Raw genomic sequence first — 26,308 nt, forward strand, 5'->3', positions numbered from 1 at the left:
ACACACACAACTATATATATATTATATATATATATATAGATAATATATATATACTCACACACACACAACACACAACATTGTGTTAAAATAAATTTTTTTGTTAAAACTAGAATTACGGTCCAATAATATTGTTAATAATATTTTAGGGTAGTGTAAAAAAATATATATGCATACATTAAATTATTATATTATTTTGTAGTGGGCTAGAAGTCTGTTATATAACGGGGACAAAATATGTAACTTCTAGGTTACACTTTTGTTTCAGCGCAATTCCTAAACGTAGTGAAAATACACAACCATTTGAGGTTTTCCCTAAATCAGCCGCCGTAGTTCTAGTTCGCTCAGTAGTTTTGAGTTTGTGTCTGCATTACGCACTGTCGCATTAGTTGAAACGTTATTGTGTTTGAATTCCAAAAAAAAAAAAAAAAGCCTGGTACAATGTTAAATATGAGAGGCGTCATTCGGAAAGCTTACGGGCTTTCTGAAAAGATTTGCAGTATGAAAAGTACAAAGCAGGTAATGGTTTTTATTTACTTATAATTGGGTAGATACAGTAAACTATGTTATTTTATGTTAATCCGTGAATAGACTTAGTCAACATTATATACAGTGTGTTGACATATCTGATTTGGGTCATGCATATATATTTTTAGTACTTTATTCTAATTTATTGGGGGCTCGGGGTAAAGTCTGCACCTCTGCACTTAAGTGCAGCGTAAAGTCTAAAAGTTAAATAGTGGCACGAGCACTTCTGCACGTCTACATCTGCTAAGTGCAGCGTTGGTGTTGAATCGAAACTAAAATCAGAAATAAATCAGCTTTACGTTTTGTGGTTTAAGTTAGGAACGCTTTTGTTGTAAATATAATGTACTGTACCCACTTATTTAACAAACAATGCCCGTTGTGAAAAATATATTAAAAAAAAACAAACAAAAAAAAAACGGCTGTGATTTAGTTCGGTTGAAGCAAATCTTTGTTTCACGTTTGAAACAGTGTTACCAATTCAAAGCAATCCTCTCTGAAAAGGCCACATTAGTAAGTAAAACAAATCTGTGCGGGCCACTGCATGGTACAATGGTCACAAAATATTTAAAATTACAGATTTCCCTTTCATATACAAATGCCATAGAACCTTGTCAAGTTATTATTGATTGATACTTAATTGTGTAAACAAGGGAAACCCAGGGACTGCATTGTTTTGTGTTTAGTAATCAACAACTTTTATTCAATTTAATTAATACCTAACAACTTTGATACACCCCTAAATCAGATGTTACAATTATATTTTGTTGTTTTTTAGTTTACTTCCTTCATTTCTAATGGACCTCAGCAGCAGCATGGCACTTTTTATGAAATCCGTACCTATTGTATCAAACCTGAAAAGATGAATGCCTTCAGTAAGCTGACCAATGAGAACATTCATCTCCGCACAGCTCACTCTGAACTGATTGGGTACTGGACTGTGGAATTTGGTGGCATTAATCAATTTGTCCATATTTGGAAGTATGGTAAGGTTGGAAAAGTATGTTAACATTTGTGCAGATAGCTTTAGAAATTGTACGCAATATCTCAATAAGCTGTGATAAAGAATGTCCAAACCAAGTTTCATTACAACTGAATAAGCACTTATCTAGATAATTGTAAACGTTTATGTGTGACCATATGAAACATATGTCTATAGCAGGTCTTTCGAGTAATCATGTTTTTTACTCTTGTATTCTTCTCTAGATAGCTTTGCCCAGAGAACGGCTGTGCGGACAGCACTGGCCCATGATAAAGACTGGCAGAATAAGTATATCGCACACATGATGCCTATGCTTCAGACGCAGGACAACGAAGTGACGTATCTTGTGCCATGGTGTAAGATTGGAAAACCTGTAAAAGATGGTATGTATATATAGTAGACCCTAATATTGACGTGATACAGCCATATGACATTTCTTTGTATTAGGTGGTTTGAATATGAAGGAAATGACATGTTTTAGATCAGTCTGTTGCTGTTTTTGAACAGGTCGTTATCCCAATGGTATTTGCTTCTAAAAGGAATCCTTAAGGTTGATAATGGAGAAGTAAGGTGGGGAAGCATAGTAGTGTTGCTCTGTGTACAAGCCCATTGATCAAGCACTATCAAAGATATTCTGTTAAACCAAGACGACAAACTCTGCCTTTGCTGTCGTCCTACAGAGTGCTCCATGGTGATCATATTCTTCTCTACCTCACTTTCCCACTGTCAACACTGAGGAGTCTTTTCAAAAGCAGTTTTTGATGGAATAGTCTTGGCTTAATAATGATCTGCGCAGAAACAATAAGTAAGCAGGTTAGGAAAATGTAGATGATATAAATTATCCCTTTATCTCACACAAAACAGCAGAGCACTTTTGCAGTTTAGGGAACTGTCCTCGGAACTAAAACTGTTTAATTTGTTATTTCTTGAATTGGCTGAACGTGTTGTATAAAGACCATAGCCAGTGGGAAAGGTGTCAATCCACCCAGTCTCTAGTGATTATTCATCTTCCATAGGTGCTAAAATGAACTGAAGGTAGTGAGTTTGGCAGGGTAAGCAGACATTTGAAGATAGCTTTTTCGTAGTTATATTTTTTTATTCCTTCATAAAAATGCCCAAAACCATCTTGACCATAGCTGATGTTTGTCATTTTGTTCTTTTTAAACAAGCCTCTCCATAATTCAGATTCAATCCTCAGGTTAGTAATTATACCAATGCTGTGATTCAGATTCAATCCTCAGGTTAGTAATATTTATACCAATGCTATGATTCAGATTCAGTCCCCAGGTTAGTAATAGTTACAGCAATGCTATGATTTTGATTTAAACCAGGCCATGGGCCCTTTTTAATGATTCTAAATTAGAGTAAATATAAATACTGCTACCAGTTTAAATAATTAAAATAGTGCATTACCTGGCTTTTTACTTTTCACAAAGGACCCTTTTTTTCATAAGTATTTGGATGCACGTTGTTAAGACTGGAATAGTATTTTTTTCTCTGTGTTAAAATCCTGCGGTTTATTGCAAAGGGGCAGTATTGCAAAGTATTGTACTTTTCTAAAATGAATTGCACGCTAATTAAAAGGTGATTTATACTCTTCTGATTTAAAAATATGTACATATTCTTGGGCAAGCTGTTTACGCTTAATTTCACAATCAACATTTTACAAACAGTCAAAATTATTAAGGCCATGCTAAGACTTCTATTTTCAAGCAAGCTTTTGTTTAATTAGCACCACAGAGCAGCTTTCGGTATGTGAGGCTGAGGCTTGACGTTGAAAGTCGCTATGTAATTGGTCTGGTATTTCCTCATGACCTAAAATTCTCTTCTGTCACAGGTGTTTATGAGCTTGTGACCTTCCAGATGAAGCCAGGAGGTCCAGCAGTATGGGGTCCTGCTTTTCAAATGGCGGTCAGCACTCACGCTAATGCTGGATATGCCAGTCTCATCGGGGTCTTTCACAGTGAATTTGGACAGTTAAACCAAGGTAATGTAGACCACATAGGGGGGGTGGGGTGGATGGGGATGGGGCAGGGGCAGTGATAATGTTGCTAATTCTAGCGAGAGAGGAAAAAAATGAATTCCAAAGCTATGATTATCACTTCTTTAAGCCTTCTGCTTGAAATGCTCAAATTAACCTTCCTGCTCTTTGTGCACTTTTAAATGCAATTCCTAATTGAAAGGGAAGGCTAGATTTGTGAAAATAAATGTTTAATATTCAATGACTTTGTTCCCCTAATTTTAATTCAATCTTAACAGTTCATGTTCTGTGGTGGTACGAGAATCCAGACCAGCGAGCAGCTGGAAGACACAAAGCACATGAAGATGCCAGGGTAGTGGCAGCAGGTAAAATGCTACTTGTGCCTTTCAGAACACATTAGGATAGATTCCCAAAGCTATTGTCTCCAAAATGAAGTCAGACATTTTTTCATAATGGAAGGACACTCCCTATAGAGAAGTCAGAATGGTTCTAGTTTTTACTGAAGTAAGATCCACGTGTGCGTTTGTTCTCAGTTTTTATAGATTTATGCCCAAAAAATCTCAGGTTTTACAAAGGTCTAGGTTGGTATTTACAGTTTGCTTTGGCCAAAATTTTGCCCACTCAAACAAATAATGATTACACCAAGAAGACTAATGAATCGTTGAATTTGCATTTGGTGTATTTATGTAAATAAAAAGTTTTAGTGTAATTGTAGATTGTACAAGCATGTATTGATTTTCTTATGTTGCTCACAATACTTAAATATTTTATGTGCATGTGTTAAGCATAATTTTCAATGACATCTAATGACAATCACATAGCTTCAGTATGGGTTGATCGTGTATTAATTGGGTTATGTGGTTTCAAATGAATTAGCATTTCAGTGCTTTTAGGTTCCTTTTCATTTCCTTCTTAATCTTTTTTTATTTCCCCACAGTTCGAACGAGTGTTTCATATTTGGTTTCGCAAAAGAACAAGCTACTGCTTCCAACACCGTTTTCACCACTGAAATGATTGTCCCTTAACGGGATTAGCAACTTGAGTTACGTGTGCGCTCTGTGACCTAAATCAAATTCCATTCAAATGCTCTTCTGACTTTGCCATTAAAATGTGTCTTTTCAATGTCAAGGATACATTTCATAAAAATGTTATAACCCATATTAAAGTAAGTAGCATGTACAAAGGTATGTTCATAAAATGTTCTTTAAGTTATTTTAATTGATGGGCAATAAACAATCATAAAAACATGTAACATCATCCATGTTTTTGCTGTTCTTGTAGTTGAGGTATGTATATTTATCTGAATGATTTACTGTGCAAAATGGCTGCAGTTTGTTTACTCGATGTATGTTAAAACTTCACTGCAACAATTTTCTGTGCAATTATTGAAATGATGTACTTGATAATGCATAATTGATTGGTTAGCATTTTTTTCAGAGAAATCTGTAATCAGTAATTCCTTGTGTGTATAATATATATTATATATATATACACACACACACACACACACACACACACACACAGTATAAATGAATACAATGTAAAGAAGGAAAATCAAAATTAAAAAAATCTCTTTAGGAAAGACCTGCTGTCTCGCTGACTCTATTTCATGTTCATTGGTAACAGTAGGTTATCTCTGACTATACCATTCCAGCCTTTTAACCTTGTGTCTATGTATAGATCAAGGACATGACACCAGCTTCCACATCCACCATGTTTACTAAACCAATAGAGAGAGATGATGAAGTAGTGCTGATTTTTAGCAGTACTGAAACAGTTATTGCTGCTGGTTGCTTTGTTCAAACAAGACCCCTTGAATGATCCCAGTAAGTTCCAAATATAAGAGAAATGACTGAGGTACAAGTGCTACGTGTGCAAAATGTCGTTCTAATCACGTCCCACAAGTTACTAGGACATGTAGATTGTGAAGTGAATAACAGGCTTAAAAAGTGAAATTCAACAACACATTTTTTATGATTAGATAAGCACCATACTATGATCAGTAAATGTAGTGTCAAGGATAAGAAGTCCAATAATTAAGATCCAATGCTCTGTGGTCATTCTGAGTCAACAAGTTGATAATGTCTGATATGTATTCAGTTTAAATAAAACTATTACAATCTTTCAAGATTTGTAACACAAAAGCATTTATCTTGTATCTCAAAGAGCTATCATCCCATTCAAATCACTGGCTACTTAATATCTGATAACTCAGTGAATAGATCATCGTTTTTCAAATATATGCAATCTTGATCATTTTAAATACAATGGTACCCCTAAATGCATCCATTTTGATGAATGATGCATGACTGGGGCTGGGGCATTTACAGTATTGCCCATTTACTTCCATTAGATCCCTTGTTCACTAAATTTCTTGGATTCCCTGATTAGAGAATATTACCTGCTTCAAAAAAGGAAATACATTTTAAGATGTTTTAGAAGTGCAGTGGTCCCTAAAAGTTACTCTTTTTTACTATTCATTAGCATTTTTGGGAGGGGGTATAATTGAAAGAAAAAAGCTAGGCTCTTGTACTGTACAGTGTTTCAGATCAGTGTGAGGCATTTCATTGGCAGTTCAGTTTAATTTATTTTTAATATCTTTGGCAGTATCACAAAATGTTTTTTTTTTTTTCTTACTTGATACTGAAATTGTTCGTTTTAAGATGTGGGTTTCTCAACTTTGCTTATGCAGTATTAATAACTTCAAATTGTAAATTTTATTAAATAGAATTACAAGTCTCCTTGCCTCTGAGTTCACCTGACCTTTTAAATACAGGGTTAATATCAAGTTCACTGGCCACTTCTGTACTGTAAAAACATTTAAACTGATTGTAGTACAGGAAAACTGTTTTGGAAATATATTCACCATACCGTGGGCAATGGGATTAGATGACCTGCTCCAGCATGCAATGGGAAAAGAGCACTTTATGCATGTTTACCAATTCCAGGGAGGACAGTGTGCAGTCCTCATTCCTCTGGTCCAACAAATAAACTATACAAGCCTTTTTATACCCATTCTGTGGTTACATCATTCTTTAACAGTTCTTTCTTTTGTAACTGTTGATCTCCTTTTGGTCCTCACAATTCATTTTGTCCTTCTAATACACATACTCACAATTCATGCACTGGACACACACACCCCTGCTAATAAGATATATTACTGCAAGAGCTTACAACAGAAGAGTACCAGGCACTGACATGTCATGCCTGATTAAGAAAATGCCCTTGTCAATAACTTTCCACAAGCTTACACAATTCAAATAGAAGGAGAAGAAACTACACAAAGCATAGCAACTTATAAAATAGAAAAATATTACAAAACAACACATTTAAAACATTTTCCCGTAACAGGATACAGAAGCCAAAACCATGGAAAAATATAGAAAACAGACACTAAGGAATTCTGCTTTAGTGTAAAATTTAACAGGATTGTTGAAACATGTACAGGTATGTGTAAAAAAAAATAGCATTAATGAAGATTTAAATGAAATATGTCAAAGTGAATAATATTAGATCACTAAGCACTTTGTTATGGAATAGGTAGATAAGAGTTTTAATTAAGACACAGTCTCCTTAGTGACTATGAGAGGTCTACACTTACCATGTGTTCTGTTCCCTGTAGCCATTGCCTTACTCAGACATCATTATCTTAATGTAGCCTCTGTACTGTGCCTTGTGAAAGATGACAGGCATGACCTACTTTTGATTTCCAAAAAATCTATAGGAACCAAGTTCAAACCAAACTGGGTAATTGTACCAAATTGTATCCAAAATGGTTGAGCCGATTTTTGATGGCATCAGGACCTACCACCATTCCACAGAGTTATTTGAAAACCAGTAGGAACCAATTATAACTATACTAAGTTGTGTCCACATTGGATCGCTGGTTCTACTCCTATGGTGAGAGCATCAAAAAAAGCAATAGCCAGGTATTATTTTACCTTGACCTGTGTTCTCTCACAATGCTTGTCGCTTATATATCACTTATATTTTGTCCACAAAAGTAGGTGTGTGACAGACAACGAAGGTATAAAGCTATAAACCTCCCTCTTTACCAGAAAAGGCGCTGTGTAAGGGTGGCTGTATGTTTTCCCCTTGACAAATTGGTGGAAACAGGAAGTCAGCCATCTTGGGGAAGACGCGTAGATGCAAGTGATCAGAAACAGAACAGGCAGCGATTGGATAAACCATGGATTACAGGGAGGAGTTCGAGAGTACAAAAGGGACGCAATTGTGTGAGTACAGCTCTCTTATGCTGGTTATGAAGCCTGAGCCAGAGCATTGTGGTCTTTGCTGTTTTAAATTAAGTGTTGTTTATTTTGCAGATTAGGATTAGGAGCCAGGAGCCAGCACCCCACTTTGAGGACTACCTTCACCACTGCACAGCACGGACACTCACCACAACCTGCACCAGAACTCAATTTCGTGTACAGAGGATCGTGGTTATCGGAGCGTGGGACTTTGTTTATTATTGAGAACAGAACCTCATTTCGCCTTACCCTATAACATTGTTGGTATAGGGTTGGGGTATTATTATTTGGGATTTGTGTATATTATTTGAAAAACAAGTGTAGAATAAATAACCTGCGTTTTACATTACAAAGCCTTGTCTGGACATTTTGTTGTATTCACACAGCACTCACCTCCTGTGTCAACATTTACTCTAAGGCTATATTGCATACTGTGCTGTGATGTTAAGAATTATTTATCAACCAGCCATGCTAATTAGAAGTGTGACTTGAGTGCAGACAACTGTTATAATACAGGTGTTGTGCAATCACCTTCAATGTGCAACCTGTTATTTATCATAATGGAACCTCTGTTGAGATACAGAACATAATTCCAGCTAAACTGACAGCTGTGCTTGGTCATGACTAATATAAATATAAAAATTCCAGAACACGGGGAGGACATTCGGCCCACCTATGTTCGCTCGCTTTGGTGCCAATGTGGTCCGTTAGCTAGGTTTCTAAAAGAGAGGAAAAACAGAACAAACCCTAACCAGGTTAGTAGGAAAAATGAAACCTCTGGGAATCCGTGGCTAGATGGACCACCCTTCCCCAAGGCGGCTAGCTAAAGGTCTTATTATGGTCACAGAGAGGGTTATACAGTATTGTTCATGACAGCATCCAGTCTATTCTTGAATGATCTGATAGTGTCTGCTTCAGCAACTCTGTCCGGCAGCCTGTTCCAATGGTTCACATCCCTATCTGTGAGAAAGCTCCTCCCCTCGGCCCCTGACTGTTCTCTGTGCCCTGTGAAAAATCATCCTCAGCTGTTACTTTGTTAAACCCCTTGACAATTTTAAATACCTCTATTAAGTCACCTCTGACTCTCCTTCTTTCTAGGCTATACAGATTCAGTTCTTTCGGTCTATCATCAGGATATGCCTTTTAATCCTGGAATGAATCATGTAGCTCTCCTTTGTACTCTTTCCAATGCCTCAATGTCTTTCTTATGATATGGGGAGCAGAACTGGACACAATATTCTAGGTGTGGTCGTACCAGTGCATTGTATAATTTTAGTATAACTTCTCTTGATTTGAATTCAGCTGTCTTGGCTATATAACCTAACATTCTAGTTGCCTTTTTATAGCTTCTTGGCTTAAGGGATTCATCCACTACTACTCCCAAGTCCTTTTTGTACATAGCTTCCTTTACTATTCATAAGAACATAAGAAAGGTTACAAACAAGAGGAGGCCATTCGGCCCATTTTGCTTGTTTGCTTGTTAGTAGTTTATTATCAAGCAGCTTCTTGAAGGATCCCAGGGTGTTAGCTTCAACAACATTACTGGGGAGTTGGTTCCAGACTACCACAATTCTCTGTGTAAAAGTGTAAAAAAGTCATGTTATACCTCCAATTTTTTTGTGCCCTACGTGCAAGACTACTATAATGAAAACTAAATGAGCAGGTTAATGCTACATTGTGTTTAGGGGACTACATTAGACCATGGTGGAATGTACATTCACACTGGGACACTTTGAGTTAGTTCAGGATTTTTAACTCCTATCCCAGTGCATTCTGGTAAGTGTAGTCCTGCTTTTCTTAATGAAAAGAAACATGTACCTGAGAAAGGTAAAACATACCAGAATTCATTGCCTTGGAAGTTGACAAGCCTGAACTGTCCCAAACTGTCCTGGTGAACTTGGAGCTATATGGTCACTCACAACATTTCAGAATCAACTATTGTAGACATAGACTCCCTTTTAACTGAATACCTGTTTGTATAGTTTATACATGTCTCTAGTGAGTTTCGTCTTTTTAAAATGTCTGTGTTATTTTAAAATGCAAATGTCACTTTATAGTTAATGTTCAGAACAGTTCTGCATTACTGGTGGCACACAATTGTTTCTTGCTGTTTCAACATATTTGCTTTTTTTGGGCAATACTTGAGTAGTGAGGTTGTTGCTGTAGCTAGGTTTGATAGGGTTGCCGTTAAGACAAAGTAACGTCGGAGCCCTGAGATCTACTGAAAATCCATGTGATACACCTCAAATCTGACCTTGTCACAAAACTTGAACTTGAAACTTTGAATTAAAAATGGTTTAGTATTCCTGAATCTGTTCTTGACGTAATCACACACAGAAATGTGAGCCTGACGTGTTCCTTGCAAAGGAATTGGCTCTTTTGTACAGCTGTATCGATGCTATGCTTTAGAGCAAGAGGTTCCGGTTTTGCGCCAGCCCCCCGCCTGTGTGTGGAGTGCCTTGCCCTGGGTGATGTGCCTGTCTATGGGAAACGAGAGCGCTACAGTAGAAATATATTATAGAAACATTTTAGGGTTACGCTCCACTGGGGAAAAGTAGCTTCCTAAAAAAGAAGATATTTTCATTTGTTCTCTACGTAGGGATAGTACTTCCAGCATGGTCATGTGGTCGTAAAAGTCGTATGTACAATTTTGGCAGAGATTAAGCATTGACTGTGCTTCTGAGAGAGATCCTTTTTTGTCTATTTGCCACCTTGTGGATATCTGTTGCTGCTACACCAACAGAAGGGTAAATATGAGTCATATAATGGAACTTGGGACTAACACTTAAAATACAAAAATGAATCAGTATCTCAAAAGCTTAAATTTCTGAAAGGGTTTATCTTTAAAAAACATTTTTACAATATGTGAAGACAATTAGATGTTAAGTTAGAATTTAAGTTACCACAAGATGTGAAAATGTGTCAAGTTTTATTTTGTAAATAAGTACATTATATAAGACAAATAACATTGATATTCCCATACAGTCTTTTGTAATACTTTACGTAAACAGTTATTGATATTCAAAAAAAAAAAAAAAAAAAAGACCATAGGACATAATTTAAAAATGACCATAGTAGGACAAAACTTAAAAGTTTGTGTATATCTTATAAAGTCTGCAGATATCCAGTGCAAAAAAAGAAAAGACCCCAAGAAAGACTGTAAAGTGCTTGCAATGAAAGACCAACAATAACGACAAGGATACAAATTACTTTCTTATACCTTAGTTAGCCTAGTCCCTAGAAATGATATATATATATATATATATATATATATATATATATACCGGAAATCTAGTAAAACAGTTTTAGAGAAGCAACATTGTTGTTTTCTACAAATGAAATAATAAAGAACAGTGTATCTTGGGTTGATCACATTATCAGACAAGTGGTTACTGTTTCATCTTCAGCAGCGACATTGACATAAGCACTGTGTATATTAATGTACACTAAAGACCACACAATATGGACAGCTGAAGAATAGTTTTGAAATGTAATCTAAAGGAAAAGCAACATGTGTATTAAATAGTGGAATGGGGCATGGCGACTGGCCATTTACAAGGAATGCTAGGCCAGCTTCATTTCAATATAACAGTTTACCAACATAGACACAAGGTCAGGCATCCTGATTGTCAACGCCCTTGTGAAACTGATGATATCTGCTCTGTCCTGTTCTGAAGACATTGTCTAACTGTTCTGATTGTATCCTGTTATGTTCTTACTGATTGATATTCCAGTATTCTTTCATTTTATGAAACACATGTATACAAAGAATACATGTACAAAAAAGTGACCCCACTGTGTAACAGATACAGGTAGTACAATCACAGACCATTATTATTGCACCATCAAAGCCTGTGAATAAATCTGAAGGGATTTCTGCAGCCGCTTGTTGAAAGTGTAGGTTTACAGTAACTGTAATGCTGCATTGGTCATCAAAATGCCAAAATTGTTTAGCTTATTGTTTGGCTTCATAGATATATATGAAGACAATTTAGAGAAATCCACAGCCTACCAATCACTGTGCAATAAGCCACTTCGTAAAAATGTGCAGAACTTAAATGACCATATTTTACTGGCAGTGGGTGACTAGATATAAATATGTCTTCATTGAGAATATACGAAACATAAACAAACTGAGCTGAGCATCCACAATGTATAAAGTTACACTGTAAGAATACATATCTCTATTCAAGTTTTTTTTTTTTCCACTAAACTAAACAGGAATTTTTTAAGTGGAATTTTTGCATTGACTTGCATTGAATAGTTTCAGTACAGCGTCCAGTTTTCCTTCCTTTGCTCCTTTACACCGAACAGCTGAAAAAAAGCCTCCATTCTTTCCAATATGTTGCTACTGCAATTTCAGTCTGAAAAAAAAAATCACACATAGCTTTCTTTCACCTTGTCGTTTTTCAAAAAGGAATTAAGGAGTGAAATATTTATCACAGCTTCTTTTTTGTGAACTGAATTGTCCTTTGAGTGGTCTTCATCACTTTGGTCCTTGGCAAAATTTACAAATACCTACAAAGAAAGGAAAAACAAGAAAGGAAACTCACTTCATGTAAACCCACATTTCCAATTATAAAGTGTTGTGGTATTAATACATGAACTAGCAGCATGTCAACTAACAACAAATGTCAACACTACAATATATTGCATATACTCACAAGTTATATAACACCATGTAACACAATTTTTGTTCCTGGGTAGTAAGTGTTTTTTCCTAATTGCTTATGCCTCAAAAGTATAGAAGAATAATATAAAAGTATAGTAATTTTTGTATTACTTTAGTATAAATACATGTTAATTTGGATTCATATGTTGTTTTTTTCTGACTTTATGTGAACGAAAAGACCCACATTTGCCCGTTTTCCCATTGGAAATAGTGATATTTCAAAATATCACTGTCCTGGTCACAAAAGCAAAGTTTGTGGGGAATAATACCCATTTTCTATACTTTTGAGGCATAAGCAATTAGGAAATAACACTTACTACCCAGGAAAAAAAAAAAAAAAAAAAAATTGTTACACGGTGTAATTATTCACAATAATAATCATAATTCTTATTAGTGGATAGTCACATTTTTATCTGTACTTGAACTCCAGTTTATGTTTCAAATCAGTACTTTTATCCGTGTGAGATTTCTCCATAAAATCCTCAGAGTAAGCTAAACAATGGTTCACCAGTCCTCTGAGATGGCGAATCAGTAAAGAAGGTTTCTAAAAGATGAACAGTACACTCCCTTTTTATTAAATTCTACAGGGACATTGAAAATGTGTGTGTAAAAATAAACATATATGGCATTATCTGCTTCAGAGAGGCCCAGGCCTGAATGTAGCCAATTCAATTTGCCTGCCATTCACTATTACTAAAATTCATGCATTTGCAATAACAAAAGGTGAAAAAGAGGACACTGTAACTCTACTGTATCTATACTATTGGTATGTAGCATTTTGCTGGCCATTTAGTTTTGACTTACAAAACACAAGCAAGTGAATTAGCGTGTGACTCACTTGGTCGAGTGTAGTTTGTGATACTGAATAGTCTTCTATTCTGAGCTGGCTCTTGTTTTTAGAAAGGATGCTGAATAGCCGGGCCAGGGAGGAGAGCGAGGACGGCAGTTGATACTGAAGTATGTTTCGATGTTTCTCCTTCAGCACACTGCCAGGAAGCTCACATTCAATGAACTCCATGACAGGCTTCAGGTCAGGATGTGGGCCTGCTACACGAAGAATTATTGTGTAGCCGTCTCCAAACCTGCAAACAATTACAGAACAGAATAAACATGCTGGGCATTTAAACGGCAAATTGCATTTTATTTAGCTAGGCAAAATTTTATTGTTCAGTTTTTTTTTTTTGTTATTGCTGTGTCACCAGACTGAATGCATCTGATGTAATCATCAGACAATTGCATTAAACCAACAAAGAAAATACAAAACTGTACAAGCCTTCGTGTCATCACATTTATACAGATGATATGCTAAGTAAACGCATATCAAACATATTTCATGGTATTTTTCTCTTTCTGCACTTTCTCTCTGCTACAAAATTTGTCACAGACGCGAGAACACAAGCTACACGAATATCAGCCTTTTCATCACAGTCTTTCCGAATAATGATATAATAAAAACTTATATAAGTACCTGTTTTTAAGATGCTGCACGCTGCCAAGGCACCTGAACCTGCCGTTTACCATGATAGCCATTCGAGTGCAAAGTGCTTCACATTCCTCCATACTGTCAAAACAAAATGACCGGTTAGACTAATTAGACCAGATCACTATAGAAAAACCAATCTTGAGTGAATACGCAATGAATGAATACGCAATTATATCATGTACAGTAATTCCATTGGGGGTGACTTAATAAACCACAAGAGTGAAAATAAAAAGACAAGACATAGGTGGTAAAAGTAGTTTTAAGATTAATGTTTATAAACGTACTAACTACCTGTACAGACAAGCCATTCAGTACTGCCATTCAACAAGAACTGACTGAAGTACTGATCATTTTACAAGACAGTTACACATTGATCAGAAACGTTTCTACTGTGTGTATTTTGGTAGATGTGGTATTTATTGATATGTAATTTCATACCTGTGTGAGGTAAGCACCACAGATCTTCCTTCTTTGATGATGCCAAGAATACAGTTCCACAGGGCTCTGCGTGCCTTGGGGTCCATCCCTGTGGTTGGCTCATCCTAATACAGACATCAAACCACCATTAGCAGGTTAAAACATTACATTACAAAATAATATAGATAAATGTAACATGCTGGGCACTTGTTTGTTACGCGTAAGATCTACAGTTTTGAAGGAAATACATATTGTAGCAAACATGTATTGTCATTTTAAATTGTGAAATCCCTTTAAAAAGTTTCCCCATGGCAAAAAAAAAAAACATTGCAAAGTGTAATAAAGCACAGTGAAAGCCTGGTAAAAAAACAAAGAGGTATGGTAAAGCAAATTAAAAAAAAAAATTAAAAAATGGGAAACCAGGGTAAAGCATTATAGATGCAAAGTATAACCATGGAAAAAGCGTCGGTAAAGGTGTAAAAGTACCATGCAAACAGTAACTAGTGCTAAACCAGGTTAAAAAACAAAAAAACTGTCAGTTTCCATTCTCTACTTAGGTCTGTTACTGCTTTTTACTGAGTCACTTCATCTGAGCACTGCCCTCTGGCTCAAAGCATGTTACTGTCTGAAAGCACATCAGTAAATTGGGGAAGTAACTAGTTGGTCGATGCCATGGAACACAAAGAAGTGCAATGCTACCTGAACGCATAGCTTCCAAACAAAGAATTATTAATAAATTAATTATAATAATACAAATGCACATCTGAGACGAATATGGCAAATGAAAATGCACAACAGGGAAGATGTATTAAAATATTCAGTATTTTACAAGCCTCTGAAGTGTTCTCCAAAAATATTTAACATGTAACAACATGCAGCATGTTTGTAGAAGGGAGAGACTGCTATCTGGCAAGGAAGGAAGGAAGGGAGGAGGGAGTACATCATTATCAGTTTCTGGCAGGAGTATGGGAAGGAAAGAGGGTGAGATGGCGACAATAGTAACTGCTCGTGCTTTAGTATGTAGAGCAGGGCATGAAGAGCTTTCATTTTTTACTCACCAGGAATACTACCGGTGGTCCTCCGGTCAGAGCCATTGCAGTGGACAGCTTGCGTCTGTTCCCTCCACTGTAATTCCCAGCTCCTTTGTCCATGTATTTCACAAGTCCCAGTTTACGAACTCCCCATTCAGCAACCTGCAAAAAGCAATGAAGGCTTAGAATGAGGGTGGGAATTCAGTATAGCACATTATTTGATAAATCAGAGTCTGCTCCAAAGAACTTTCCAAGCATCGTATATTCTGAATGAAGGAGGTCACAATACAGCATGTGACACCATTATTGTAAACAGTGATAGGTAATGTCAATAAACTGTTGATGACATGAAAGACAAGCATCGCTGCTTCATTCTTGCAATAAGCTACATTCACACACAACCAAAAATACGGCCAAATAAAAAACATTTTAATTCAATTACCTGGCTGGTTTGTCTGGCATCGGCAATAACAAACATACACTGACCTTTTTAACATGTAGTCTAACCTTTTGAAATAAATGACCTTGACAATTGCAATTAAGAGCAATATGTCAAAATCAGGTGTACAAGAAAATGAGAATAATAGTTTCCAGGCTGTTGAGGCTTCTACAATATGTAACTGACCAACATTTTCAATGATTCAAAGGAATACAAGTTCCTACATGCTAGTTTGATGAAACCTGTTTAAATCTATGGCACTTTTTCGTTGTTTGGCATCGTACCTTACAAACTTCTTCTTCGGGAACTCCACGTAAAATGGCATACAACTCCAAGTGTTCTCTTCCAGTCAGTAGTTCATTAATGGCATCAAACTGAGGGCAGTAACCCATGTTCTGGTGGGCATCATGAATCTCTGACAGGACGCTGCAAAGGAAGCAACACAGGAAATAAAAACGCTGCTGAAACTTAAAAATGACTGAAACATCACCAATGTGATGACCGAAACCAAAAAATGAAACATTGTTTGTTAAAATAACCGGTACTTAATTTCATTATCACCTCTTTCCGTTAAGAAAAGCTTCCCCGCCAGTGACATCTGTGTCTCCAGTCAGCATTTGGAAGGTGGTTGTTTTCCCAGCGCCATTCACACCAAGCAATCCGAAGCACTACACAAAGTGTGAGAAGGGTTACGTCACTGACTATAACATCCTCAATGTTGTGTTAAAAAACAAATACTAATACTATTCTAATGGGGGTCTCAAAATGAGATACTGGGGCAGATTTCAGCTTTTTACTATAGTGCCAAAGAGCACTGTTATTTTTATGCTAGGTAATACTTTATTTTAAATTGCACTTATATCAATGTCATTTTAGGGCCGCTACGATTAAAATGAAAATCGATTTTTCGATCGATTTCATTCCTCACTATATACATCGATATAAATACTGGATAATCGATTCAACAAATACATTTTTGTAACGTGCATAGTTAATAACATTATTTAAGTTTATCAATGAAAATGCACCAAACGTCCTGCCTTGCTATTTACAGTATTTCTGCCAGACAAGCAGTGGCCATGCTCTTCTTTTCCTGCTCATGTTAACTAAGCACCTAATCCATTTTAAACATCAACTGATCATTCCTTCTGCACCTGGTCATGTTCGTAGCAACTCTATGTCTGCTCACGGTTATGTTGTCCCAGTTCATCATGAATTCATGTTCAGTGGTTTAATGTGTAATGTCAGCTTTAATGTGTAACGTGTGGTTCATGTTTACATCATTTGATTTCAATTGCAATTACGTTGTAGTTACTATATAATTACATTATTATAAATGAAACTTAAACTACAACAAGAAATTAACTACTTTGTGCGGAGGCTTAAAATGAACATTTCTAAGTATGAAACATTTTAACATGCTGAAAACATGACTGCAACAAAGCAAAATCTACATAACGCTGGTTCTTTTGTAGTGTAAGTTTGTACTACAGGACTTTATGAAATACATTTTAAAGACAACTGAGATCAATATTCTCCCACTATAGCAGAACATTACATTATGCTTATGTCGCTACAATAAAAATAAATGACGTTACCTCTCCTGGGGGAATTCCAACACAGAGTCTGTCGACAGCTGGCTTGCGCTTCATCCTGTATATCTGTAGAACAAAGATAAAGGTGCTGAGCAATTCAAATCACACCACCTCTCACTTCCTGGGAGCCAATAGTCTGGTGTTGTTGTGCTTGTTGCATCATCTCACCTTAGTCAGCTCTTTGAGTTCCAGAATGTCACTCTGGCCACCACCGCTCAGTATTCGCTGCCTCTCTTTGGCCACGTCTTCATCTTCATCATGTATTGGTGGAAGTTTTGCAGATACCCGTCTGAAAAAAAAAAAACAGAATATAAACAAAATTTGTTTGTGTTCTTTAGCTTACTGTGTTGGGTAGTCTTGCGTCCAGGACAAATACTGGACTAGAAGCTGTCTTTTACAAAATGAAGAATGCTGTGATTATGTATACTAGAACCAGCTCTACTGTGTATAACATATCGATACTACAACAGTAATACAATAGCAATGCAACAAGTAGTACTACTGCAGAACAACAAGTAGCATTGTAAAAGGCATGTGATTGCAATACACTGCATGTTTTATTACTGCAAATGTAAAGTGTGCAGAATAAATACGTATTGCTTTGTGCATCATTTATGATTATCATTTAAAATAAAATCTATGTAAAAAGACTTGCAAATTAATGTTACCTGGGTTTGATACAGAATCTGTATTGGATTAGTACTGTAATGCAGAAGAAGACAGCCCCTTGCACTGCCATAGCAAAGAGATTTCTTCCAACCAAATCCCAGGAGAATGGCGACCTGAAGCGGTTTTCACCTGAAACAATGGAACAAGAGCAATTCAATTAATAAAATGTAATAAACAATATATATGTTTTGAAATGTGCTTGAACATGTTTTTCCCCATGCCAGTTTTCATGAAACAAATATTAGAAGGTGTTCTCTTTCCCCACAACACATAAATGTTATGGCAAATTAGAAAATTCTAGAAATTTCTGTTGTTCAATGATGTGAAAAAAAGCATTCTCATTTCTACTTTATATGATTTCCAGTTAAACAACAGCTTACCGAATCTTTCCAAAGCATCAGCCATTGCCTGATTCTTCACCATGTCGATAAGACCTCGTCCCAGACAAAAGTGAGGAAAGATTAGGAATACAGACTTCAGGATATCATTAATCGAGTTGTGACTCTGTTGAAAAAGAGTCAAAAGATTAGATTGATCCATATGCAGAGGTGAACAACTAAAAAATAATGTAAGTATTCTAAAAATGTGCTTGTAAACACACCTTGCCAATCTAGATTGTACTTATTTGTTCTATTCTGGAGCACCAATCACATCCCCCTTTTGTTCTTTCTATGACCTCCCTTTGCCCTGGCCCTATGTCTACCCCTCTATATTTAATGATATTGTATGAAGATGGTTCAGTCCTGTATCCTTTCTGCTGGGAAGTACCTTTGGTCTTGGTAATAAATAAAAACATAACCTAAGTAAATAACAAACTATAAAATATAGTACATTGGACAACATATGCTCAAACCTTCTTAGTTTGACCAATAATACTGTGACTTACGTCATTGCCAAAAAGGTCAAGAACGAAGGTTGCAACACTGCCATTGATTCCAATGAACAGGTTAACACTGGTGAGTACGACATAAGCAGTACTGGGGATTTTAAACAGGAACGATGCAGGGTACATCAAAGGAGTAATGGACCACCTATATGAAAAAATATATATATATATATATACACATGAAAACATGCAATATATCGTAATAATAATAATAATAATAATAATAATAAATAATAATAATAATAATAATAATAATAATAATAATAATAATAATAAATGTTTCAGCAACAGACAGATGTTCCGTTGATCTGGAAGGTGTTTAAGCTGTCTGTTTGAGCTTCCTACTGATATTCCCATAATCATAGCTATGGCAACAGATCACTGTCCTATACCCATGCTTTTGACTGATGCTTACTGTGGCTCTCTGTCTATAGTATTTCTAACAAATTGCTTAACTGTACAATTCTACCCTAGACCAGGGGTAGGCAATCACTATGTCCTTCCATTCCACGTTTACAGTTTGATTAACAGCTAAGGACCTGGTTTGGGGTTTGATAATTAAGGACATGGCTGGAACAGTGACCTAGCTGAAGCCCATGTCTTAGTCCATCACTTCCAAAACTCACAGGTGTTAGTGCACATGCTGCACCAGACCCTCTACGTACCCGTTAAAGGGTATTCAAATCTGTCTCTTGCCAAAGGACATAATGGTCGACAAAATTAAAGCCCTGAGCACTGTCTTGCTTTTGGCAGGTAATGATTATACTTCTGACATCAGTAAACAGTTCAGTATTGGAAATGTCAATTCAACTGTTCTTCTTTAAGTCTGTAGAAACCTACCCATACAGCAGCAGCAGCAGAGCCAGAACAGGAAGGTTGGTAGCAGAAACGTACGACTTTTGTTGAAAACATACAAAAATGATGATGACGAGAGTAGCTGGCACTATATAGTTGCACTGAAACAAAATGGAAAATACTGTTGACAACGGGTTTTATTCCCAAAAATACTGGCAATATAGCGATACAATTAAAGATCAGTTGGGAATTTGTAGTACAGCAACTTTTAGTGTATGATGTAAACAGCTGCAGCATTGTGATTTTTTTTTTGCATTTTTGTTGTGAGACATTGATATCACCATGTAACAATTTTTTTTTTTTTTTTTGTTCCTGGGTAGTAAGTGTAAATACAGTATAATCGTAAATCTCGAAAAACTACTCACTTCTAAATCTTTTGTAGTCATTTTTGTATTACTTTAGTTTAAATACATGTTAATTTGGATTCATATGTTGTTTTTTTCTGACTTTATGTGAACGAAAAGACACACATTTGCCCGTTTTCCCATTGGAAACAGTGATATTTCAAAATATCACTGTCCTGGTCACAAAAGCAAAGTCTGTGGGGAATAATAGCCATTTTCTATACTTTTGAGGCATAAGCAATTAGGAAATAACACTTACTACCCAGGAACAAAAATTGTGTTACATAGTGTATTTAATCTAAAGGCATTTTTAATAGTTTGTGTTATTTTTCATTCAAAACAAAGGTACAAGGATATAAAGTTTACACTTTCTTTAGTGACTAATTTTTTTTTAAGTTTTAATGAAGTTTGGTACTGTGTTAAAGTTAATGTTTTGTGAACATGCCAAGACTGCATCTTTCTTTAGAAAGCATTTTTTTCATTTAATTCAAATTGGGAATATTACTACCAACACATAGTAAAGAGCTTTTTCCATAGGTAAGCCAGTGACAGTCTGTATTGTAATTCCCTTGACTCACCATATCCCAGATGAAGTTTGCAAGCCAGTAGAGGCCGGGTCTGACCCCACTGATGAACTGCATGTGCTTGGACTTGCTAACTCTCTCTTGAATGAGGTACACTACAAAACTGGCCGGCACGAATGACATGGCAAAAATCACACAGATAGAGACCAAAACATCCACAGAGGTTGTGATCCTACAAAAAAAAAAAAAATAAAAAAATAAAAAAAATCAACAACATTTAAGTTCATGTTTTAACATAAATTGTGAGATGAATGAATATCTCGTGAAGTATGGGAAACAAAGTGGGCTTCTTAGACATCTCCTATACAATAAGAGACTCCTTACAGATGGCTTCAATTAGCATTACAGTAATAAAAAAAAATTAAAAAAATAGTTTAACATTGAAACATTACAGACATAAATTACATGTTTAGAAATTACTTCATGTTACAATGTCCTATAGGTACAGTACTTACAGTGCAACTTGAGAAAGCTGTTCTTTGGTGAGGTTCAGGGGATGATTAAAGGCGCTGATTCCATACAAACTGGGATCTTTTCCCGCTGGTAAACTGGCACGAAGAATACCGTTGTTCATCACATTCAGGAAGGCCCCGATTCCATGCCATCCTTTGTTATTAAACCAAATCTAAAAACAGCACAATTTGTCGGTGTATTAGTTCATCTCTTTCACACACTGTTTTGTGAAATTGGTTTTCTAAAGGTCATTATATAAAAAACATTTTTAGAAGTAAACATAGTGTCAGCATAGTTTTTGATTCTTGATAAAAGTGTATAATGACACAGTGGACCCTGTACTTTACAACAATAGCTTAGCAGCTATTTCACTGGCAAATGCCCCAAATTGTAAGACATTCAGATATGGTTACCTAGCAATGTGGTGTAGATCTTCAAAAAAGCACATTGACTAGCTGATCATAGAGTTACTGAGGTAGATGTTTACAGTGGTGAGTTAAACAGGATCCAAACTTGAAACAGGCCAGCAATGGAATAAAGAGAAGGGCTGTAAATACATGTAAGTGGACAATGTAACGATTTACCTTGACATTATTTTTGGTATCCAGCCCTTTAATGAATCCTGATAAGCTGCTCATAAACCGATCTCCAGCTTTCCCCTGAAAGTAAGTTAATGCAAAAAGTATTAAAGGGGAGTAAACAACCAATTGAAATCTCTTTGCCAAACTGAAATCCGCACACACTAAAGATTTTACCTCCTTTATGCTGAAGATCTTTCTGATTTGAGTTATGGCATCGTTGAGTTCCTCGCCAGCAGGAAGGACTTGTGAACTTCTTGCACCCAATGAGAATCCACCGTACCTACATGAAAATGGTTTTCATTAATGGATTATTCTCAATAAATAGAGCAATATCGTTAATGGGTGCTTCATAATTCAAAACAGAATCGATATGGTAATGGAATCTTAAATGGCTGTACTGTAGGTGCAGTATTTAAATGTTACACTCCAAGCATGTTACTTCTGCGTTTGTAAGACAATGTATTGATTCTGTTAGCTATCTGGTGGTCTGACAGTCCAGCTGTTTGTTTGAGTATTATTTATTCATGTTTTGTCAAGATCGTTTTTTTGTTAATTTGTGTGAATGCCACACTTGTTAAAACTACACAATTATGGTACTATACACAATACTATACACAATAACAGATAGCATTCCTGATACTAAACTTTACATAGCAAATACATACCTGAATTCATTGACCCAAATCTTGTTCTTCAGGCTGTGAACATAAATTACACAATTACACAATGCATTTGAATAATAAACAATACATACAATTCAATTATACTGTAATTCCCATTCTCTTGAAAATATGTCTGATAATACCTTTTCCCAATGATCTCTGCATATGTTTTCACCAGATAGTCAGATATATTTCTGCCTGTCAGGTTCTGAAGAATGTCTGTGGTACCATGAGTGATCTGTGAAAATACAAAAAATAAAAGTTTAATAAGACCTTAAATTTCTTCAGAAAGTGGTTTGAAGAAGACAAAAGATCCAACCATCCACTAAATCATAGCTAGAGTAAACACTCATATATATGAGTATATAGGACAGTACTCTTTCCTTGGGTCCAGATAAAGACCATCATTAAGGCGATAAAAAAACTATACAGATTTAAGGTGACTTTTTTTGGCAACTATTGAATCATATAATTCGATTTTAAAACTGTTTCTCTTGAACAAAAGTTCAAACAACAAATTATCAATCGTCTTGATTTGAGCGACTTTATGAAAATTCCAGCTTTCACCAGTTGGCAGTCAAAAAATAATTTCCAATACCTGAGGGGGAGGCAGCCCACCAGCCCCAGCGGGGCATTCAGGGAGCATTTTCTTTTTGTCATCCTTGCTACATTCACAAGGTGGAGACGGGTTTTCCATGGTCCAGTTTCCATTTAAAAAAATGTCCATGACACTCTGCGGTACTTTGGGCATGGTCCATTCACCATTGTCACTCATGCACGGGGTATCACTGCACCGGAATGAACAAGGCACAATAAGACATGCAGTAATGACACTGCCGAATGTGGAGACAAAAAAACAGGTACAGACCAAAAAAAAAAAAAAGATTTGCAGTACAAAATACATGTAGAAATTGCAACTATCAAAGCACATATGACAGCAGGATTAATGAACAGATACTATTTTAGAAAACACCAAATGAAAACTTCCAACTTTGTGTCACTCAGAATTCTAAGGTAAATCTACAAGAAACTAAGACAAATAGACAAACATTTTGACTTGTGCACACTGAGGGCGGCACTAGCCTAAACATAAAAAACAAACATGTAGACAAGCAAAAAATAAAATAGAATCTTAAAGTATTGTATACTGAAGGTCAAGGTGAATTGTGAAATATGCACCAGTATCTTGTTGAGTAAAATGTTTATTTAAACACTGTAGTGCGATACTTACGGAATACGGTCTCCACTCATACAGAGAGTACCAAAACCAGGCTTGCTAGTTAGAGCTCTAAACAATGTCTGTATGTGAGCATCCTCAGGGGCATCATTGCTGTAAAAAGACATTCAGACCAAATGAATATTCCACTCAGGCTAACTGCTGACTTGCAACCCAGTTCTGAACAGTTCTGTGACATAACAAAGACTCTCAGTATGCGACTCAGCAACGTCCCTTGTATAACGCAGACCTCTCGCATACCACCCTTACAAAAACAGACTTCATTGAGACTTAAAGTATCATGGAAAACTACTAGCCCTATGGTACTTCACACCTTATAATACAGATTATAGCATGCAGAAATTCTCCTTAAATGTGCAAAAGAGTACACTACATTTAGAGAATTACAGTAACACCAATTTATAAGAAAACTTGTTTAATACAAAACTAAGGACCTGCATTTGACTATGGTTTTAAAATGACGTCTGTTTATTATCACAACAATATAAATAACAGAAAGATCAAAGCTTGATATTTTCAATATCAGTACCATAAAGGTGAGTGTTTTAGAGATCCCCTATAATCCTCACGCACTTATAATGGCCACGTACCTTATGAAAGTGTACTGCTCACCATACATCCATGGCTGCAGTTCCAGGCTTGGGTATTTTCCAAAAGCAGGAATGATCAGGCTGAACACCAGAGCAATGCACACAAACACAGCTGGTAACACAATCTGAAACAAATGAGATGTCACCTTATTAACACAATTACAACCAAAGGGAAGGGGAGCATCTTAATAAATTAATACAACAAAGAGAAAGTACCCCCCCCCCCCCATTTGGCAGCCCTTTATAGAAAGTACCCCCGCTTCATAAGGCAGCCCTTTATAGTGCAGAATCAGTTATAAGGTGGCAGTGACTTGGCTCCCATTTACTCACAATGCCATCAGAGCAGCACCTGCACACTTGTTATAGGACGGAACACAAATACATCTTACCAAAGTCTGCCTTCACAACAAAGGTCATTCATAATACATGGCAATTACATGTTACATTTTAAAGTACTGCCTTACCTGCGCAAAGAATCCCTTCCGAGAACGCCTTGCGTGCAAAAATCTTTTCCACAGTAAAGCAACAAACTGCTGCCTGACAAGACTCCATCCTTTCACCTTGAATGAGCCTTTCCCATCCATTCCGCTTAGCAGGTCTGTCTCTCTTGACTCTGTAAAACAGGATATATCATTAAAAAAAACATGTACGACACACCAGAAAATCATACACACATTTCAGAATAATGACTATTGGTCATTTCTTGTTTTGTTTTTTTTTGTTTGCAATATTGCTACCTGGATCAACATCAGAATCATTTAAATCAATGGCATCATCCTCAGTGAATGGTCTCAGGCAGCTTTGTCTGTCCCCAAAGGCATGTCTTCTGTTTCTCCGTGCAGGGATGGTGCCATCTTTAAAAACATAGACATATGGAAATATTTGTTCATTCTATAGATTCAGCTTTAGTTGCCCTACCCTGCCACTGTTATTATAGAACATTCAGCCAGTTATAAAACTTATTAACTGCGGCAGCAACACACACCGTTATGCAGTCCTTCATGTATATAAAAACTTGGCATACATGAATCTCTAGATGTGTGTTTCTGCTAATGCCTCCATAAAATACCCCAAAATATGAACAAGGTAATACATTTTAGGTTTACGTGAAGTGAATTATTGTCTTAGCTCAAGATGTTTTAAAGAAAAAGAGCTACCTGAAATTTCTACATCAACTCCAGTGTCTTCAGCCACTTTAAGGAAAATCTAAAAACAAAAACAAAAAAAAAATACAAGAATTGGAAACTTGTTGCCTTTCTGAAAGGAGATTCCACCCATCAATCTCATACGTTACCAGTTTAACCAGTTAAATAGGTCTCTCTGCCCTCAAACCCCTGTCGTTTCTTTGTTTAGTCCTCCTCCTCCCTGCCTTCACCCTGCAGCGTGCCTTGTACTGTGGGAAGGTGGCCCCAAGTGCCACTTGCCCAGCCCGCTGGCCTAGCCATTCTTAATCACTGTATTGCAATCATCTTAGCTCCAATGAATACGGCCATGGGCCAAATTATAAATGTGAATGTATTATGTATCTGTCGGCTATCATGTTCATGTCGGGCATAACAGTTTGCCAATTGTTCACGTGCCCACCAGGCATATCTTTCGCAACCAGTAAACTATTATTTTCTAAAGCTAAGTGGATGTTTAATTTCTGAAATAATAATTTAGCATTTCATTTTTTTTTTTTTCAAATACAACATACAAACTTATGCTCTTGACACATGTGTTAGGTTTGGTATGAATTCATTTTGATCTCAGTGCTTGTGAAATAAATCTATTTTGGTAATACACTATAAAAGGCTCTTACCTCCTCTAGTGTAGTGTCTGAGACTCCATAGCTGGAAATGCCCAGGTCTGACAGTCTGTCATCAATCTCGTGGAACAGCTCAACAAAAGCACCATCCTTTGCAGATTCATATGGTAAAACGTAAGTCAGCTCGTGTCCAAAATCTTCAACCATTCGAGCCTTCGGAACATGCTTCAGAATGACGTTTGAGATGAGAGACACATCTAAAAAGCAAAAATAGAATGGATTAAATACTTTTACTATAGTAAACGTTTCTAAGGGTACCTTCAAATCA

The 26,308-nt window shown here is 36.3% G+C and overlaps 2 protein-coding genes across 2 annotated transcripts in view; one reads left to right on the forward strand and one right to left on the reverse strand.

Annotated features, from left to right (window-relative positions):
- The first annotated feature begins 316 nt into the window (after window positions 1–316).
- Window positions 317–6,863, forward strand: nipsnap3a (nipsnap homolog 3A (C. elegans)). The gene is made up of 6 exons (XM_041264283.1): window positions 317–516; window positions 1,301–1,508; window positions 1,729–1,887; window positions 3,342–3,491; window positions 3,764–3,850; window positions 4,423–6,863. Exons 1-6 carry the CDS (start codon window positions 439–441, stop codon window positions 4,497–4,499), a joined length of 759 nt encoding a protein of 252 aa, XP_041120217.1. The 5' UTR covers window positions 317–438; the 3' UTR covers window positions 4,500–6,863.
- A 3,784-nt stretch (window positions 6,864–10,647) lies between these two features.
- Window positions 10,648–26,308, reverse strand: part of LOC121323314 (phospholipid-transporting ATPase ABCA1-like) — a 44,980-nt gene continuing 29,319 nt past the window's right edge. The window contains exons 25-50 of the mRNA XM_041264307.1: window positions 26,035–26,237; window positions 25,391–25,439; window positions 24,971–25,087; window positions 24,698–24,846; window positions 24,234–24,358; window positions 23,638–23,736; window positions 23,005–23,194; window positions 22,550–22,644; window positions 22,410–22,442; window positions 21,919–22,024; window positions 21,748–21,822; window positions 21,166–21,335; window positions 20,705–20,882; window positions 19,768–19,883; window positions 18,928–19,072; window positions 18,422–18,545; window positions 18,041–18,170; window positions 17,541–17,661; window positions 17,376–17,438; window positions 16,339–16,445; window positions 16,062–16,203; window positions 15,366–15,500; window positions 14,329–14,432; window positions 13,876–13,968; window positions 13,246–13,489; window positions 10,648–12,253 (exon numbers count right to left, since the gene is read on the reverse strand). Coding sequence (XP_041120241.1) covers window positions 12,113–12,253; window positions 13,246–13,489; window positions 13,876–13,968; window positions 14,329–14,432; window positions 15,366–15,500; window positions 16,062–16,203; window positions 16,339–16,445; window positions 17,376–17,438; window positions 17,541–17,661; window positions 18,041–18,170; window positions 18,422–18,545; window positions 18,928–19,072; window positions 19,768–19,883; window positions 20,705–20,882; window positions 21,166–21,335; window positions 21,748–21,822; window positions 21,919–22,024; window positions 22,410–22,442; window positions 22,550–22,644; window positions 23,005–23,194; window positions 23,638–23,736; window positions 24,234–24,358; window positions 24,698–24,846; window positions 24,971–25,087; window positions 25,391–25,439; window positions 26,035–26,237 — 3,254 coding nt within the window. The 3' untranslated portion in view covers window positions 10,648–12,112. The remainder of the gene's footprint in view (window positions 12,254–13,245; window positions 13,490–13,875; window positions 13,969–14,328; window positions 14,433–15,365; window positions 15,501–16,061; window positions 16,204–16,338; window positions 16,446–17,375; window positions 17,439–17,540; window positions 17,662–18,040; window positions 18,171–18,421; window positions 18,546–18,927; window positions 19,073–19,767; window positions 19,884–20,704; window positions 20,883–21,165; window positions 21,336–21,747; window positions 21,823–21,918; window positions 22,025–22,409; window positions 22,443–22,549; window positions 22,645–23,004; window positions 23,195–23,637; window positions 23,737–24,233; window positions 24,359–24,697; window positions 24,847–24,970; window positions 25,088–25,390; window positions 25,440–26,034; window positions 26,238–26,308) is intronic.

Source organism: Polyodon spathula, chromosome 1, assembly GCF_017654505.1.
Source record: "Polyodon spathula isolate WHYD16114869_AA chromosome 1, ASM1765450v1, whole genome shotgun sequence".
In the NCBI taxonomy this organism is placed as follows: domain Eukaryota; kingdom Metazoa; phylum Chordata; class Actinopteri; order Acipenseriformes; family Polyodontidae; genus Polyodon; species Polyodon spathula.